This window comes from Cydia amplana, chromosome 4, assembly GCF_948474715.1.
Source record: "Cydia amplana chromosome 4, ilCydAmpl1.1, whole genome shotgun sequence".
NCBI classification, from domain to species: domain Eukaryota; kingdom Metazoa; phylum Arthropoda; class Insecta; order Lepidoptera; family Tortricidae; genus Cydia; species Cydia amplana.
This window is the reverse complement of record NC_086072.1, coordinates 228324-245816: the sequence shown is the minus strand read 5'-3', so window position 1 is coordinate 245816 and position 17493 is coordinate 228324. Positions and strand designations below refer to the sequence as shown.

Sequence of the window (17493 nt, the reverse complement as noted above, 5' to 3'; positions counted from 1 at the left end):
GGTCAAATTAATTGGGAACCTTCAGAGCTGGTATAATAATATCTTCCCATAGAAAAGTTACATGCATTAAAATTTGTATGCGGAGTCCATTGCGAAAAAAAAGCTTTTAATAAAAAAAACGTGTCATTTTGCTCCATCCTCCAAAATATTTCTGGTCCACATTTAAGTCCAACCATGTATTAGTCCACTCAAAGAACACTATATATGGACCGCGAGCCATGAACAGATTTCCATGACCAATCGCCTCCCGGGCGATAACTCGTATATTGGTTAACGGCTATGTATGATGATCCCTCATGGACGTCAGCTGCCGCTCCGTTGGTGGGTTGAGGAATGGCAGCCACCGAAACATGTAAAAAAAAAAAAAATTGTCATCGCCTCCCGTTTGATACTTTGTCAGAAGATAGTTTAGATGTTATTATAAATAAAAAGAATAGTCAGTCGGTTGTATAGTGGTGGAAAGACCGTCAGCTACTTGCATAAATATGTAAAAAATAAGCGCTGTACCTTTTTATTATAGTAATAACTAAATCATGAAACTTTGCATGTAGGTTTTTCGCAGGCATTTCAATAAACGCCTTACGGATTTACGGACATAAATGGTAGGCGCGTAATATTTATATGTTTATGCAAGTAGCTGACGGTCTTTCCACCGCTATACAACCGGCTGACGGTTATTTTAATAGCATCTAAACTATCATCTGGCAAAGTATCAATCGGGAGGCGATGACTGAAAAAAATTTTTTTTTTTTTTTACATGTTTGGTGATCAACCGACGGCCTTTCCACCGCGATACAACCGGCTGGCTATTTTTTTAATTCATGATAGCATCTAAACTGTCATCTGACAAAGTATCAAGCGGAGGCGATGACTGACGATATTTGGCCCGCGGTCGTGGACTCGATCCTAACCTGAGTACGAAATTTGTTGACAGGAGCCTATGTTTCAACCATCCCCATTTTGTCGATGTCGATAAAATACGCAAGCGTGTAGGATACTACACTATTTAAAGTCTGTTATGTTGGTACTGTTCTTTGACAGTTCTTAGTCGTACATGTTGATAATGATTGGAGAACCAAACATACACAGACTGCAAAACCTGATTCAAATCGCTAGTATGGAAGTCCCGTCTCTTAAAACGTAGTGATTATATTCTCTTTGGCAGTTGTCAGCTGACAGCGACGATTGACGGTTGTATCGTGTGTCCAATAGACTGGGTCTGCAAACGTTATAATTAGTGCGCTCTCGATTTTTTAAGTTGCTTAGTAAATATTTCTATGAAATTTGGGTGATATCCAAATAAATTACGAACGATTTGCATCTGTGAAAACATATATGCTCTTGGACATCGGTTAGTTGCTGGAAAAAGTTTGTGAAGGTCGGTATTTGTTTTTATTTAAATAGATCAAGTAAAATGAATAAAACTATTAGATCTATTTCAAGGATTATGTTTGTCTAGGACGGAATTTCGTGCTTATGCATTTTGCACGCAATACTTTTTCATGAAAGTCATAGAATAACTTCGTAAATATCGTGCATTACATTCAGAAAACTAAATATCATTTCAAATAGTGCCGCGTGTTTTTATGCAAATTTGATGTCGCGCTTTAAAAGTTGAAGGCCTTAATAACTACATACACTATTCATTGGAGCCCTATATTTCAGTGCTATTATACCTGAAAAAAAAAGGTATGTAGGGCTGTGCCAAAAGACTTCTAATTTAACTTATTTATAGCTTTTAAAAATTAAATCATTTTTAGTTCGACCAACTACGATCATAATTGTAATTTTTGGCCACTATTAGACTGGAAAAAGCATTTTTTCTAAGTATACAATTTCCGTGAGACTAGAGGATTATAAAATGATTTTAAATGGGTTATTCATATAATGTAGTTTAATAAAATTAATACCTAATAGATCCTGGAATCAGAACTAATCAATCACATAAGTGATTATTTGAAAAGTACATGACTAATCCACTTAAAATAATTTTAATAGGTTTGTGAAAAACATGTAAAAAAAAATAAGCTCAATGTGGTGTATAATTACTGTAATTAGCATAATATGAAAAATGTGTAAAGCACATGCTAAACAATCATTAGACCTTGTCGGGCACTCAGTTTTATTGCCTTCATTCATCAAGCACCATTAACACAGTACCATATTGGAGCTCCTAAAGGTAATATAAATAAACAGGCTACCAGTCAACCTGCTCAAATGGACACACATACATTCTATACATACATACATGCTATACACAGCAGATGGTCTACTACATGCATGCATCTAAATTAGAAATAGTTAACCTTTTGGCCGCCGGACCTAGTCTGCAAAGACGCTCACTCACACGCCAGAGTAAATTTTAAGTAAACAACTAATAAAAAGTTTAGGGATTGCAAATAGTGATATCGATATTTACAAGTCATGGTAAAAATCTTCTCAATTTGGCTTTGTTCTTAACCAAATTTAATTATTTCGAAAATGCCAAAAATTTAGATTTTTTTTACACACGACAATGTTAAAAATAAAGGTCTTTATCATTAAAAACAACCACTAAACAATATCGATTCGTGACGTAATATCACCGCACTAGGCTGTACGAGAAGGCTTGTATACAAGACAACGGCGCGCATGGACTGCCCGCAGTGCAGACCGACAAGGACTGTTTCCGCGCGGATTAAGTAATAATAGTCTCTAGGTCAACGGCGTAAGCGCTTGTCGGTACGTAAACTTTATAAGCGTAAGGTTAGAGCCGCGCATCGTGTGTCGATAATATAAATGTACTGCATTGGGGAAAATTACACGTGGGTTGAATTGTCAATGAGTGAAGAACAATAATATTAGAACAGGGTGGGGATCGGATATGTTCGGGAATGCATGTGTCACATTCGACATGTTCCTTAGATGAGCTTCTCAGTTCCCGTATTACATCCTCTCTACCATGTCAATTTTTCGTCAATTTCAAATATATAACATTCTCATAGTTAGGCGGCACTGACTAGTTCGAGCGTCCGCCTGTACCATTATTGTGCGAAGCGGTCACTGCAGGGTATCACTCCCCATTACACTATCATCTCAAAATGAATCATTTGTTCTGCTAATATACCACAAGGACAGATTTACTTGTCTAACTCTACTATCGACAGCTGAAGAAGCTCCCTGAATTTCAGCTATAGTTATTCCTGTCTCTCTCTCGTTTAACGTATTCTAGTTACTAGTTACCACCAATTGGCATTTAACAGGTGTTCAAATGCTTAAATAAAACCAGATTTGCGATTTGATATTTATATTGAATATTCTCATATCGAGTTAACATTCCCATCCCTAGCTGTCTTGTATACAAGACAACGGCGACGAGGAACATGAAAAACGTTGAAATATGGAGCAATTTTTTTGATAGCCTTATTATAAAAGAATGGATTTATATATTTGCTTTAAATGCAATTATTTTAAAAATCAAAGACCCAAAACATTAACACGAGTGTAAAAAAAATACAATTGATGTTTTTTTCACATTTACCGAGCGGTTGAATTTGTGTCTTGTATACAAGACAGCGGCGCCAGTGTATCGTTCTATCGTTGTCTTGTATACATGCCAACGGCGGTCAAAGGGTTAACAGACTTAAAAGGCCTTATGGTAGGGTGACCAGACATCATAATTTTTTATTTGATCATTGTGGGAATCCAATTTTGGACATAATATTGTGCTGAATATTCATGATTATCATAAATATTTGTTACTAAGACATAGAAAACATCCATATACAGTATATTGTCACCTAGTACCCACCACACAAGTCATACAGAGCTTACTGTGAAATACTGTGGGATTAGGTTTGTATGTGTAAAATTGTCCTATAATATTTATTGTATTACTTTTCCTTAGTCCAATCACTGTATTCTTCACATATCAAAGATAACACTTTATGTTCATATGATTATCTAATGATAAGAAATAATCCACACTTATCTCTAAAGCCTGTTGAATACATATCTACAGAAAAACATATATGTGAATACTTTTAGTTAGGACTAAAATAATTAGCTCTAGTAGTCTAATAAAACCCTTTCAAGAAATAGTCTTGATTACAGTTTCATTAATTTTAAAAGACATTGGTTGACTGGTAGAGAATGCCTTAGGCCCCATAGGGCATTAAGTCCACCATTTGTACCTTCATGTATTGTGCAATAAAGATTTAATAAACAAATAATAAACTCATCAAATCACAAGTTACCCTGTATAAATTAATAGTCTGTACTGTACTAATCAATGGTCAATAGCCGTAGGTATTATATTCCATGTAGCATAGATGCAAATGTAAGCACTACAACTACATACATGTACAGCTAAAATAATTCAGGTCATACACTCAACTGAATGTAAGTACTACCTGAAGGTTACAACTAGCTATGTAGTCACACGAGTTATTAACTGTCATTGAAATTACATGGTTTACTTTAGAAATGCTTACAATTCCTGTCTTACATTCTTTAACAATTAACCGACTATCAGTACACCTTATGTGTTTCCCATAAGGTTTACATTAGTTAACAGCATAATACATTTTCTATGCTGACTTCAGTCTCTATGTACATAGGAATAAGATAAATATTTGTTTAGCTTTAGATAACTTTTTAAAAGTTTCGTCATAGTTAATGTGTTTTAGATTGAGTGTGACCAATTTGATGCGTACCTATTTGACCCTAAAATGTCTATTACTTTGACATTGATTGGCATCTAATGCTCAATAGCATTTTAGTGTAAACTACAGATCAGGGATGTTGCGAACATCCGCATCCGCATCCGCAACCGCGGAACTTCCGCATTATTTTCAACATCCGCATCCGCATAAAATCGATGCGGAGCTTATGCGGATGCGGATGTCGAACAAGTCGGTACAGAAAGGTCTTAGCGGCGGCGTAAATGCAGGTAATTTCGTCATTACCTATAACGATATCGTCTAGAATAGTCTAGATCCAGAAAAGTCGGCCAAGTTACTGTTTATTAAATATAACGCACTTATATTCTTGTACAAATACTAAACGTTTCGTTTTTATTTAATAAAAATTTCTAAAAATGTAATATTTGACGTTTTTTAAGTATCTAATCTTGACATCCGCATCCGCGGATGTGAGCCTTTAAATATCCGCATCCGCGGATGTCAAAAAATCTGCATCCGCAACATCCCTGCTACAGATGGACTACCGAACAGATGGCGCCTAGGCCCTAGGTGTATATAAGACGGTCACTTGTCTTAAATTAGCGAAGCCGATGAACATCAAGTTTTATCGGCAGGACGCCCCGCCACTGACATGCTGACCATGCTAAACTTATCAAAAATGTCCACTTCATTTGCTACAGCACTAACTACTACTGGGTACAGTCCGCAGCAATAGTTGCTAAGCGGGCAATATGTTCAAAATGATCTTGACACGACTTTATTGTTAAGAGAATAAGAGCGCGTCAAGGTAATTTTGAAACCTCGCCCGCTTAGTAACTTCTGCTGCTGACTGTACTAGGTGATATTTGGTTGTCAAGCGATGACGATTTAATGGCTCCTCTACACGATGGGCCAGCGCCGGCCACTCCAAGGGACGCAACCATGCAGTAGAATGAGATAGCAATATCACTTGTTCCCTCTAACGCATAAATGCGTCCCTTGGAGTGGCCGGCGCTGGGCCATCGTGTAGAGGCCAAGACATAATTTCTGATATGGTTTTGTCGCCTGACGATTATAGTAGTAGTTCGTAGTTTATTCCAGTTTTTTGTACACTGACAAAAGAGTTATTCCAGATGGTGAAGCAGCTCCGCTGGGGCGTGTGCGGCACCGGCATGATCGCGCACGACTTCCTCACTGCCCTCGGGACGCTGCCCGCAGACCAGCACCGCGCGTGCGCCGTCGCCGGCAAGGAACGGGAACGGACACAGAGACTTGCGAGTTTACACCAAGCGAGGATGCACGAGTCATATGAGGCGCTCGCTGCCGATGACAACATAGGTATGTATATTATTTATCTATTATTGTTCAGGCCTAGGCTCCTTTCTAGTGGTGCAGGGATGCCTAAGTGGATCTTCAATGAAGACTTATTACTTTAACTTGTGTACAGAGATTAATACAGTAGTACAACTACAAGTACAGTTTGTCATTTCAACGTATTTTAAAAGATTGCCGTTGGCTGCTGGCGGCGGACGTTATATACGCATCCAATCGTTGCCGATCTTCGAATTTCGGACGCAATCGGCCGTCCGTGACGTCACATAGGATGCGTTCTGAACACTTATAGTATTATAACATAACCACATAATGTGCCATCACTAGCTAGGAACGTGAACGGACACAGAGAGTTGCTAGTTTACACCAAGCTAGGCACGAGACGTATGAGGCGCTCGCTTCTGATGACAATATAGGTACCTATGTATTATACTATGTACCTATATCTAATCTGTAACACGTAGAGCTTGTCCCTCGCCGGCAAATAACGTGAACGGACACAGAGACTTGCGAGTTTACACCAAGCCAGGGCAGAATGCATGAGTCGATAACATGGTGGCTGGGTTGGTACATGGTCTAATACCTTTAAATGAGCAATTCTTGTTTATTTATTTATTTATATATATAGGGTGCTTCCTGTAACAGGAGCAATAAATTAAACTGTAGGCTGTACTCCTCAAACTGACCAACATTTGTTCAGCAACTTTTGAAAATAACTCATGTTTTGATTTTTATTACACTTTAAAGTTTCTTCTAAGACGCAATGTATTACAAATTTTGTTATGTTTAAAGCGTGACAAGCAACGTCAAACACACTGATATCAGTGTACATTGAAGGCAATATTTATTTTGTATGAAAAAGAGGAAGTCTAAAGGATTCATAATTTTTAAAAGTTGCTGAACAAATGTTGGTCAGTTTGAGGAGTACAGCCTTTAGTTTAATTTATTGCTCCTGTTACAGGAAGCACCCTGTATATATATTTCGGGGATCTCGGAAACGGCTCTAACGATTTCCATGAAATTTGGTATGTAGGGGTTTTCGGGGGCGAAAAATCGATCTAGCTAGGTCTTATCTCTGGGAAAACGCGCATTTCCGAGTTATTATATGTTTTCCGAGCGAAGCTCGGTCACCCAGATATTAATTATTATTCAATCATTTTGCTGCCTTGTAGAATCTTGCAATCTCCAAGATTGGTATTCCAACCAATACCTATTAGCAATAAATCGTGATAAGAATATTCGTCACATGTCTATTTCTTGCAACCTGATATTATCATATAAGTTAATAAATTAATCATTAATTAATTATGTAGGCAACTGTGGTAGAAATGCTATGAATTATGTCATAAGTAATCATATTTAACCTTAGAATTGCCCTCGGTGTAAAATCGCTCTCGGTTCACTATCAATAGCTAATAAATACCAAGTGGCTTTTGTTCTCTAGATGAGCACTAACCACGCTACGCTGCTATAATGAGAGCAGAATGGGTAAGATCATTAACTTACCTAACCAAACGAAGATCTTAAAATATACTACCTATAGGTACCTACTTAACCCATTATTAGTGTACCGCACAAAACTTTGTTCGCGGTACACTTATGGGATCATTCGGTCTTGTTTTTTGTTGTTGATTTTCTTTTTTCATCAGAGTTTGATTAATTTTCATGGATATCTAGAGTTCCCTTTTCTGTACAATATAAGCACATACAATTTCACCGTATGCTCTACAAAATCTTCCTTTTAAGTTACGAATAGTTTTTTAAAGCTCAACGGAAATTGGGATTACATATTTATTCCGCTTGGAATGGGGCGCTCTTCAAACTTAAGTACTTACCTTATCAAAACCTGACGAAAATAACCCTGACGAACCGGACGAAGTTCGATCGTATATAAAATTAAAATCTTTGCTTATTCATAAGAATATTTATGAGATTACCGCGTCATTATATAAATCTGTCAGGCACGTTTGTAATTACTTTTGTTTACGTTGGTGGCTCCGTGCCTCTTTGATCACATCTTCACACAAACATGGCTGAATCAAACGGCTGTCCGGTTACTCTTCCTAAATCTGGATGCCAGAGTAGATGTACCTACTCTTATCTCTTCGTCTGTTAATATCGGTCGTTGCAACTTCCTAGAGGCCAATCCGAACTTAATACTATATACTAGGTACATATAATAATATGTTTGTGGAGACTGGTCTATTTAAGCTAACACGAGCTATTATATTGAGTAACTTTATTTTTGAGGATAATTAATTAATTACATGGATACACCTCATTCGGTTCTCGTATGCTATTTTATTTTTATTATCATTTTCTCTCTTAATGAATGTTTTAATTAGGTATACAGGATTTTGACTCTTGGATACCCTATCTATACATCTCTAAGGATAATTTGATTAACTACTATATATTGTAATCTTTTAGTTATGATGACACTTAGAGACATTTACATCTCTAAATAATTTTAGATTATAGTTTTTGTACCTTTGTGGTTTTTTTTTTCAATACTATTGTTATAGCGTTTTTTGAATTCAACATTTAGAGACTTTATACATCTCTATGTAATACTTTAGTTTGATTTGATATTTGCGGCTTAGTTGTATTTTATAATCGTTGATGTGTTTTTTTTTTGCTCTATGTAAATTCCATGTTGACGTGTAAAAGTGCCCTTGTGGCCTATTTGCTGAATAAATGTTGATGTTTGATACGTATTTCAACTCATTTTGACATCATTCGCTTGTGCATCTTGCTCGTATAGACATATTGTTGCGAGCGAGATAGGTATTTCATCAAATTTTTATTACCTAGGTATACTTAGGTATAGCATTTTCCCGTGAAATCATTCACCTTGCATAAGTATAAATAGGTCGTCTTCCTCGCGTTATCCCGGCATTTTGGCACACCTCATGGGAGCCTGGGGTCCGCTTGACAACGAATCTCAAGAATTGACGAAGGCACTAGTTTTTACAAAAGCGACTGCCATCTCACATAAGGGGCTGTCCATAAATTACGTCATCTATTTTTGTCGATTTTAGACCCCCCCCCCCCTCCTCCCTAAAATGATCCAAAAATCATGCTTCGAATGACCCCGTTTCCTCCTACGTCTTGCTACCATCATCCGATGTCCAGACGTCCCCCCCCTAATTTCAAATGACGTAATTTATGAATAGCCCCTAAGCATAGGTGTGATTGGTGTGTGAACAAGAGACGGTGCGAATAATATCATATCAAGAAAAAAAAATAGAATGAAATAGAGCAATCGCTTTCGACGCTTTCTGACTTCTACTCTCCAGAATTTTCTAAACTATGTGTAGGTACCTACACGACATTATAATCATCTGTATTATTGGATTTATTGGACAATGAACTGAAAACTTAGTTGTAAATAAAGCCTTATGTCAATGTATTGAGTAGATACTGTAGCCGCCGCGCCGTACAGGTCAGGAATGCAGGATCTTGACGGCTCAAATATACTTTTAAACAGATTAAAAGTTGCATTCGCAACAAGGCATTAATAGGTAGGTATTAATGTTCTATTCCATGTTTGTTTGAATAAATAAGTTTTTTTAATCAATAAAACTGAAGGAAATGTCGCGCCATGCTGTAACTATTTTACGTTAAAAATTAGCATAATCTTGCAAAGCGGTTACGTAAATACTCCACGATGCCATTGAACACAGGTAGCAGAATATTCTTCACGTTATCGCTACGAGATAAAATGTAATTCAATATTCAGGGTCACTTTCATGTATCAATACACTTTGAGAACGCAGACGTATTTATAAGCGTTTTCTGTAAATACCTACTGAATTATCAGGTTACATTAGGACAAATTAATATACAAGATTACACATAAATATGAATACTATATTGGACATCCCAAAAATAAACACAGAGCAAGTTATAATTAAATCATAAAAGTAGAGTTAAAAAATGGAATGTCTTATTGTAATGCTGGCTGTATACACTCGTCGAGAAGTGAGCCTCTCGCCGAGGTTCTCGGAGCCGCTCCGTCCGACCCACTCGGAGAAAGGTGTGAGACGACACGAGTAAAAGCGAGACGAGAACGCAGTACATATGTACTCACTCGTTCTCGGTATGTCTTGGGATCTCTCGACGAGTGTGTACGGCCGCCGGTAAACCGGTCTCTTTCAGACAAACTTTTGTAGCGAAACTTAAGTGGTTTCTTTTTGATAACTTAAAAATCAAATCCTGACAATTTCCAACCATTCGCCAGTTGCCAGTCCAATTTATTTGCAGAATAAATACCTACTTGCATGTATTTAATATGAATATCACGATGCGTTTTGAATCGTTCGCAAATCACTTATCACCAATATTGCTGATATGATTACTCCTTGAGTGACAACAGCTGAAGTGGCAACACAAACAAGGTGTTATTTGAACGGCTAGCCGTCTAGCCATACTCTTTTTCATAAAAGAAAAAGATTTTTGTAAAAACAATTGGACGTAGTTTAGCGTAAAAGATCCATCCTCTAAAATTTGTCATTTAAATGAACGACTTTTCCGTTTGACAGAAAGTTCAAATTTGACTAACAGATTTTTGTGGATTGGATCTTTTACCCTAAACTACGTCCAATTTTTAATAAGTAAGTAAAAGCCTTTGTCACTCACTGTACTTTTCTTTCGAGACAGTTCTAACAAATCCAATCACAATTAGGTTGCATTGTTTTATCACAGAGTTCCTATCCATCCTCCTCCTCCGGTGTCCATCATCAGATCAGCTCGATGGAACCATAGTTTGCATTGTCACCCAACCTACATTATGTAGGTATGTAAAGTTTCAGCTCAATCGAATAATGGGAAGTGGGTCTAATTTTTAGCTTGCAAGATTTTCCCCAAACACACATACATACGTACATACAAACATTGCAAGTTAAATATAAGCTTGTAAAAATTACCCTGTATGTGTATAAGACCGCGCTGGGTCGATGTCATATCGATTTGCGGCTCGGATCGAATTATTCGCGTTCTACATTTGTCGCCGCAAAGGAAGGATCAATTGCAATGACTTTTTGAAACCACACCCGAAGGACTTTGTTCAAAATGTCAACGTGGGCATTTAACATGAGTATAAGGTTAAAAAATTACCTATAAAAGCTCAAATTGACCCAGTTGTTGGGTATTTCGGTAACGTTAATCTGTCCATTACGCAATAAAACCATGATCAAGATGTGATCTTTCGGTTGATAACTTGATAGTGACAATTTAAGCCAATCTTTATTTTTTAATGTAGGCATATTGCGTACAGTGCGCATATAAATGTCAAAAAAATAACTACCTACCACAGATTTGGTCCACTGTTGGACAGACGTTTCACCCTACTACGGGGAGGGTTATTTTTAGTGTTCGACCGAAACCGAATTTTTGCCGAAACCAAAGATTTGGTTTTGCTCTAGTTTCGGCCGAAAAACGATTTTTATGTAGTATCCAGCCGAAACCGAATTTTCGGAGACTATTAAAGATACTCTGGTAATTTTCGGCAGTTTTTTGGCCAAAACAGAACCTCGGCCGATACATAATTTTTATGCCGAAACCATAACTCCGTTCGGAAACTCGTTATTTTTAAACGTATAGGTACTTACATCAACATTAATATAATATATACCTACACGAGTTACATTATTATTGATTAATTGCATTACATCATACCTTGCACAAAAGAGAAGTATGTACATACGAGTATAAGTAGATAGGTAGGTGCTATTTTGATGCATTAAATTACTATGCAGGACTTTATCAATGCAAGACGTTTCTGTCTGTGAGGTAACCTTATTTTTTTCAATAATTTGGCGAAATTAGTTGGTAATAAACTCGGTAACGTTTATTAATTATTTAAACATCTAATTTATTTTATTACTTTTATTTATAAATATTAATAACCTAAACCTAACATACCTGCACAAGAATCGAGAAACAATTTTCCTATGGTATCAAAAGTCTAGTACGTTTTAAATTAATTGAACATAACGAACGCAAAAGCATACATATTCATCAATGTATCGTCTATGTTCACTTTATTTCCACGTTTTTTTATTTACTATTAAATACCCACAGTAACTATTGGTACAGGTAGATCCTAATAACTACAACAGCACCTTAAACTAAATAATCCTTATAAATTACATTACACATCGATTCTGATTGTTTCAGACATAGTATTCGTGAGCGTGCTAAACCTGCAACACTACGAAATAACCAAGCTGATGCTCGAGCACGGCAAGCACGTGCTCTGCGAGAAGCCCATGGGCATGACACACAAACAGACACAGGAGCTCGTCAACACGGCGAGGGCGCGGAAACTGTTCCTGTTGGAGGGCATGTGGTCGAGGTTCTTCCCGGCCTACGATGCTCTGGACAAGCACATCGCTGGGGGAGGCTTGGGAGATGTGTATCATGTCAATGTGCAGTTCGGGGTCGAGATCAATGATATTGAGAGGAATTTGTAAGTGACTACTACATGCTTTTTTATACTGCGACGGTGGTTGACGACCATGAAGGAAAGCGCTTACCATAGCCAATAAACGCATGCAATTACTATAAAGGGGTTTTATGTATTCTGCGTTAGTCTTTTTTAAAAGGAACCTGACATTTGTTGGCCCCTGACTTGGTACTTGGTTTTGACTTGGTTGGAGACAGTTATTTTATTATTGCTATAGATAGAATATAGATATCTTTGATCTGTTGTATAACCTGATAAATAACCATCATCTTCCTGGCGTCTTGTTTTGTAACACAACGGAAATGTTGCGTAATGTATTTGTATGCTAATTAGGTTTATTTATCCATCCTGAGGTTAATTGCAAATTTTGTAACCTATTTCATTTTCCTTCCTATTGATTAATTAAATGACATTATACGTACCTACTTATTGTTACCATTTATTAATATCCAATTGGGTTTGTTAAGTTTCTGTTAATAGATATATACCTACTTACCTACCTAGTCATAAAAAATCAAGTTTATATGTTTTTGTACATACAATAGGGTATGTTGTCTTATGATTCATAATTTTCAGATCATATTTCTAAGGCAGAAAATCAAATGTATTAAAACCGAGAGCACCAACTATTGTTTTAATACCTACATGTAGACGTATTCATTTTCTAAGTTCCAGTTCCACTTCAGTGCATTCGTGAAAAAAATGAACTTGCTACACATTTCAGAATGAAAGACCTCGGCGGCGGCGCGGTCCTCGACCTCGGCCTCTACATGCTCCAACTGGTCCAATGGATCTTCAAAACACCGCCTTCAGATGTCGTGTGTACGGGGCATACGAGCAATACCGGCGTGGATGAGTCTGTGTCCTGTGCGCTGAAGTATCCTGATGGGAAGACGGCGACTATTGCGGCGCACACGAGGGTCGCTATGGGGAATAAGGCTGAGATTGTCGGCACTAAAGGCTCGGTCACTGTAAGTATACTGTATTAGTTATTTTTCAAGTCTGTATCAATAGATGTCGTGTGTATTTGGCATAAGAGCAACACAGGCGTGGATGGGTCTGTGCCATGTGCGCTGAAGTATCCTGATGGGAGGACAGCGACTATTGCGGCGCACACGAGGGTCGCTATGGGGAATAAGGCTGAGATTGTCGGCACTAAAGGCTCTGTTACTGTAAGTATACTGTATTAGTTATTTTTCAAGTCTGTATCAATAGATGTCGTGTGTACGGGGCATATGAGCAACACAGGCGTGGATGAGTCTATGTCCTGTGCGCTGAAGTATCCTGATGGGAAGACAGCGACTATTGCGGCACACACGAGGGTCGCTATGGGGAATAAGGCTGAGATTGTTGGCACTAAATGCTCTGTCACTGTAAGTACACTGTATTAGTTATTTTTCAAGTCTGTATCAATAGATGTCGTGTGTATTTGGCATAAGAGCAACACAGGCGTGGATGAGTCTGTGCCATGTGCACTGAAGTATCCTGATGGGAAGAGAGCGACTATTGCGGCGCACACGAGGGTCGCTATGGGGAATAAGGCTGAGATTGTTGGCACTAAATGCTCTGTCACTGTAAGTATACTGTATTAGTTATTTTTCAAGTCTGTATCAATAGATGTCTTGTGTACGGGGCATATGAGCAATACCGGCGTGGATGAGTCGATGTCCTGTGCGCTGAAGTATCCTGATGGGAAGACGGCGACTATTGCGCCGCACATGAGGGTCGCTATAGGGAATAAGGCTGAGATTGTTGGCACCAAAGGCTCTGTCACTGTAAGTACACTGTATTAGTTATTTTTCAAGTCTCTATCAATATATGTAGCGTGTATTTGGCATAAGAGCAACACAGGCGTGGATGAGTCTGTGTCCTGTGCGCTGAAGTATCCTGATAGGAAGACAGCGACTATTGCGGCGCACACGAGGGTCGCTATGGGGAATAAGGCTGAGATTGTTGGCTCTGTCACTGTAAGTAGTGTTTACAAGTTATTTTTCAAGTTTACATTTACAGATGTAGGAACGCCTGTGCACTGACTGTGTGTGACTTAAGTCTCCTGATAAAAACATTACATCAGCTCATACACGGGTTGCACGACAAATTGTTTTTAGTATTTTTATTATAGTCTAATTTGCGAAAAATATAAAGTAGGTTCTGAAGCGAATCGATCATTTCTTATCAGAACGCTAATAATGTACCTACTTGTTGCGTTATAGAAGCTTAAGCGATAACGTGGCATCGAAATTGGTAACAAGCCGAATTTATTTATGTTTGCATCAAAATGATGTGCAGTACTTTTGTTTAGCTTACTACCGAAGTAATTTTGGAAAATCTCCAACTCAATTTTTTTTTTTTTTATAATTAATGGGCTTACTCATGGCCACAGACTGGCCGAGGCGAAGACGTGGCCATGACGCACGTGGTGGTGGTGACGTGACGTGTGGTGGTGGTGGAATTTGTAAAAATGTAGGAAAATGTTCCATTAACATTCACAAATTGCCTTAAACTTGAATAGAACTCTACTGAGGCTACAATTTCGTTCATTTCGAACAAACAAACAATATACTCGTTAATATTAAACACTGACAACAGTGACAACTCAAATAAACCTTGTAGCGAAAACACAAAACTCACAATTGAGTAATTTAAATTAAGGTCACTCCTGAAGGCAAAATTGTAGAAAAATAGGGCAACAAAAAATCATCTTTGTCTTCGTTTGACATTTTCCTGTTTCCTCTATTTTGTTTGTTTTCCTTAAAGCCTAAATCTTAGACGTCAAAATAGATAACATATTGCTGATAAGATAATTTGGTGGTTGAGTCATGGCCTAATACGAAATTTACAAAGTAGGTACCTATTGTACGTGTCACAAAACAGTTATTATCATAAGGAGATGGAGAGATATAATTTGATGAAAAAGCCCAATGTTTTGTTTTGCATGTTGCTACGACAAAAAATTTTCAACCAGTCGATTTTACTTTTAGAGTGTTATTTTAAGAAAATTTTATGTAGGTATATAAAGGTACTCAATTAAAGTTATTATCATAAATAAAATATTACCATAAGGCGTTTTGGGCGCCCTGAGGAAAGTCCTGATTGTGATTTGTCTTATTTATAGAGTCGGACCAAGCTAACTCTGCGCATACTTTGCAGTGACAGAATTGTCATGAAAAATGTCAAATTCCTATAAAAATCTGACATTTATAGTGTAACTAGCGACCCGCCCCGGTTTCGCACAGGTAGTTCAACGAATTTACACAAAACCTTTACAAATTATACACCAAAACCTTTCTCAAGAATCACTCTGTTTATAGGTGAAAACCGCATGAAAATCCGTACAGTAGTTTTTTGAGTTTATCACGAACATACAGACAGACAGACGCGGCAGGGGACTTTGTTTTATAATATGCATTGATTTCTTCACTTTGTCAGTTCAGAGTCTGTGCTGAGGTAGCTTTGAGCTCTATTTTATTAATTTAAGAAGAAAGAACACTAGCTGCATGTTGAATTGTTTGTCACCAGCTGGAGTACTTCTGGTGCCCGACGGCGCTCCGCCTGTCGGCCGCCAACAGCACGGAGTGGACGCTCCCGCGCGGCCGCTTCAACTTCCACTTCCACAACAGCGCCGGCCTCTCCTACCAGATACAGGAGTGCTACGACTGTATTACACAAGGTCAGTTTGTCACCAGCTGGAGTACTTCTGGTGCCCGACGGCGCTCCGCCTGTCGGCCGCCAACAGCACGGAGTGGACGCTCCCGCGCGGCCGCTTCAACTTCCACTTCCACAACAGCGCCGGCCTCTCCTACCAGATACAGGAGTGCTACGACTGTATTACACAAGGTCAGTTTGTCACCAGCTGGAGTACTTCTGGTGCCCGACGGCGCTCCGCCTGTCGGCCGCCAACAGCACGGAGTGGACGCTCCCGCGCGGCCGCTTCAACTTCCACTTCCACAACAGCGCCGGCCTCTCCTACCAGATACAGGAGTGCTACGATTGTATTACACAAGGTCAGTTTTCATCAAATACTTTTGAGGAAAGAACTTATTTTACAACAGGTGCCTAGACGAACGAAACGCTAACGTCTCTCTGTCGTATTAATATTAAAGAGATAGATAGAGATAACCGTTTCGCTCGCTACGACTCAAACGATTGGCATATTGGCTAGGCCCACTGTTGTGGTATATTTTTTATGAAAATACGCACAAGACATGCGTTTATTTTTTTCGGTTACAAATAACAGAATAACATCGAATCTCAGCTGTCAAACGTCGAATAAAGACAGTGACACATCGGAAGAATTATATATGTAACAGTTTAACCTCTACTTTTATATCAGAAAATTTTAAATTCGTTATGCGGAGAGACTGTATATTGTAAAAAAATTTTTAGAAGTAATACCCTCGTCGGTCTTCTAACGTAGCCGTTCCTCTCGAGACCTTATGTATAATTTTCCTTTTTCCAGGTTTACTGGAAAGTCCAAAGTTGCCACTAGATGAAAGCATACTCCTGTCAAAGTTGGCGGGTACCATGCGCTCGCAACTGGGCGTGCTAGACGACCAACTATAAGGCATTTACCCTAGCCCCACCTGCCTTTACCGGCTCATTTACCTCTGACAACAAGAGGCTAGTACAACGAACAGTTCCAATTGTACAGTCTGCAATAATATCGTCTTGGACAGCGAAGCGCGCACAATATCTGACACACATTATGACTAGTTGACTAAAGCTCATGTTATACAGGTTGGCCGGAAAATACGACAAAAAATATTTTTTTGGGATATTTTTCTTACTTACATTAAAATTAAAATATCATTAAAATTAAAATACTGGTTAAAGTTAAAGGTTTTGTATCCAACAGGCCGTCCTGTATATTTTGGTATGTTTTGTTCTGCAAGATAGGCACTATATAGGATATAGGTAATGCAAAAACACTGTACAATGGATGGAATAGGTAGTGACATCATAGAACAAACGAAAATTATTAGCCAATGGAATTTTAATGTTATATGTATCTACTGATATTTAAAAAATAGA

General features: G+C 38.2%; 1 protein-coding gene across 1 annotated transcript; it reads left to right on the top strand.

Moving 5' to 3' along the window:
• The first annotated feature begins 1204 nt into the window (after positions 1–1204).
• Positions 1205–17225, top strand: LOC134663019 (trans-1,2-dihydrobenzene-1,2-diol dehydrogenase-like). The gene is made up of 6 exons (XM_063519309.1): positions 1205–1378; positions 5795–5999; positions 12174–12465; positions 13187–13433; positions 15982–16132; positions 16922–17225. The coding sequence occupies exons 2-6, from the start codon at positions 5795–5797 to the stop codon at positions 17023–17025; spliced, it is 999 nt and encodes a 332-aa protein (XP_063375379.1). The 5' UTR covers positions 1205–1378; the 3' UTR covers positions 17026–17225.
• The last annotated feature ends 268 nt before the right edge of the window (positions 17226–17493 follow it).

Bases quoted from the DNA above. Each gene is read 5' to 3' on its own strand.
- LOC134663019 (XM_063519309.1), top strand. From the start codon at position 5,795: ATGGTGAAGCAGCTCCGCTGGGGCGTGTGCGGCACCGGCATGATCGCG. The intron at 12,466-13,186 runs GTAAGTGACTAC...TACACATTTCAG, and splicing joins AATGATATTGAGAGGAATTT to AATGAAAGACCTCGGCGGCG. The intron at 16,133-16,921 runs GTCAGTTTGTCA...TCCTTTTTCCAG, and splicing joins CTACGACTGTATTACACAAG to GTTTACTGGAAAGTCCAAAG.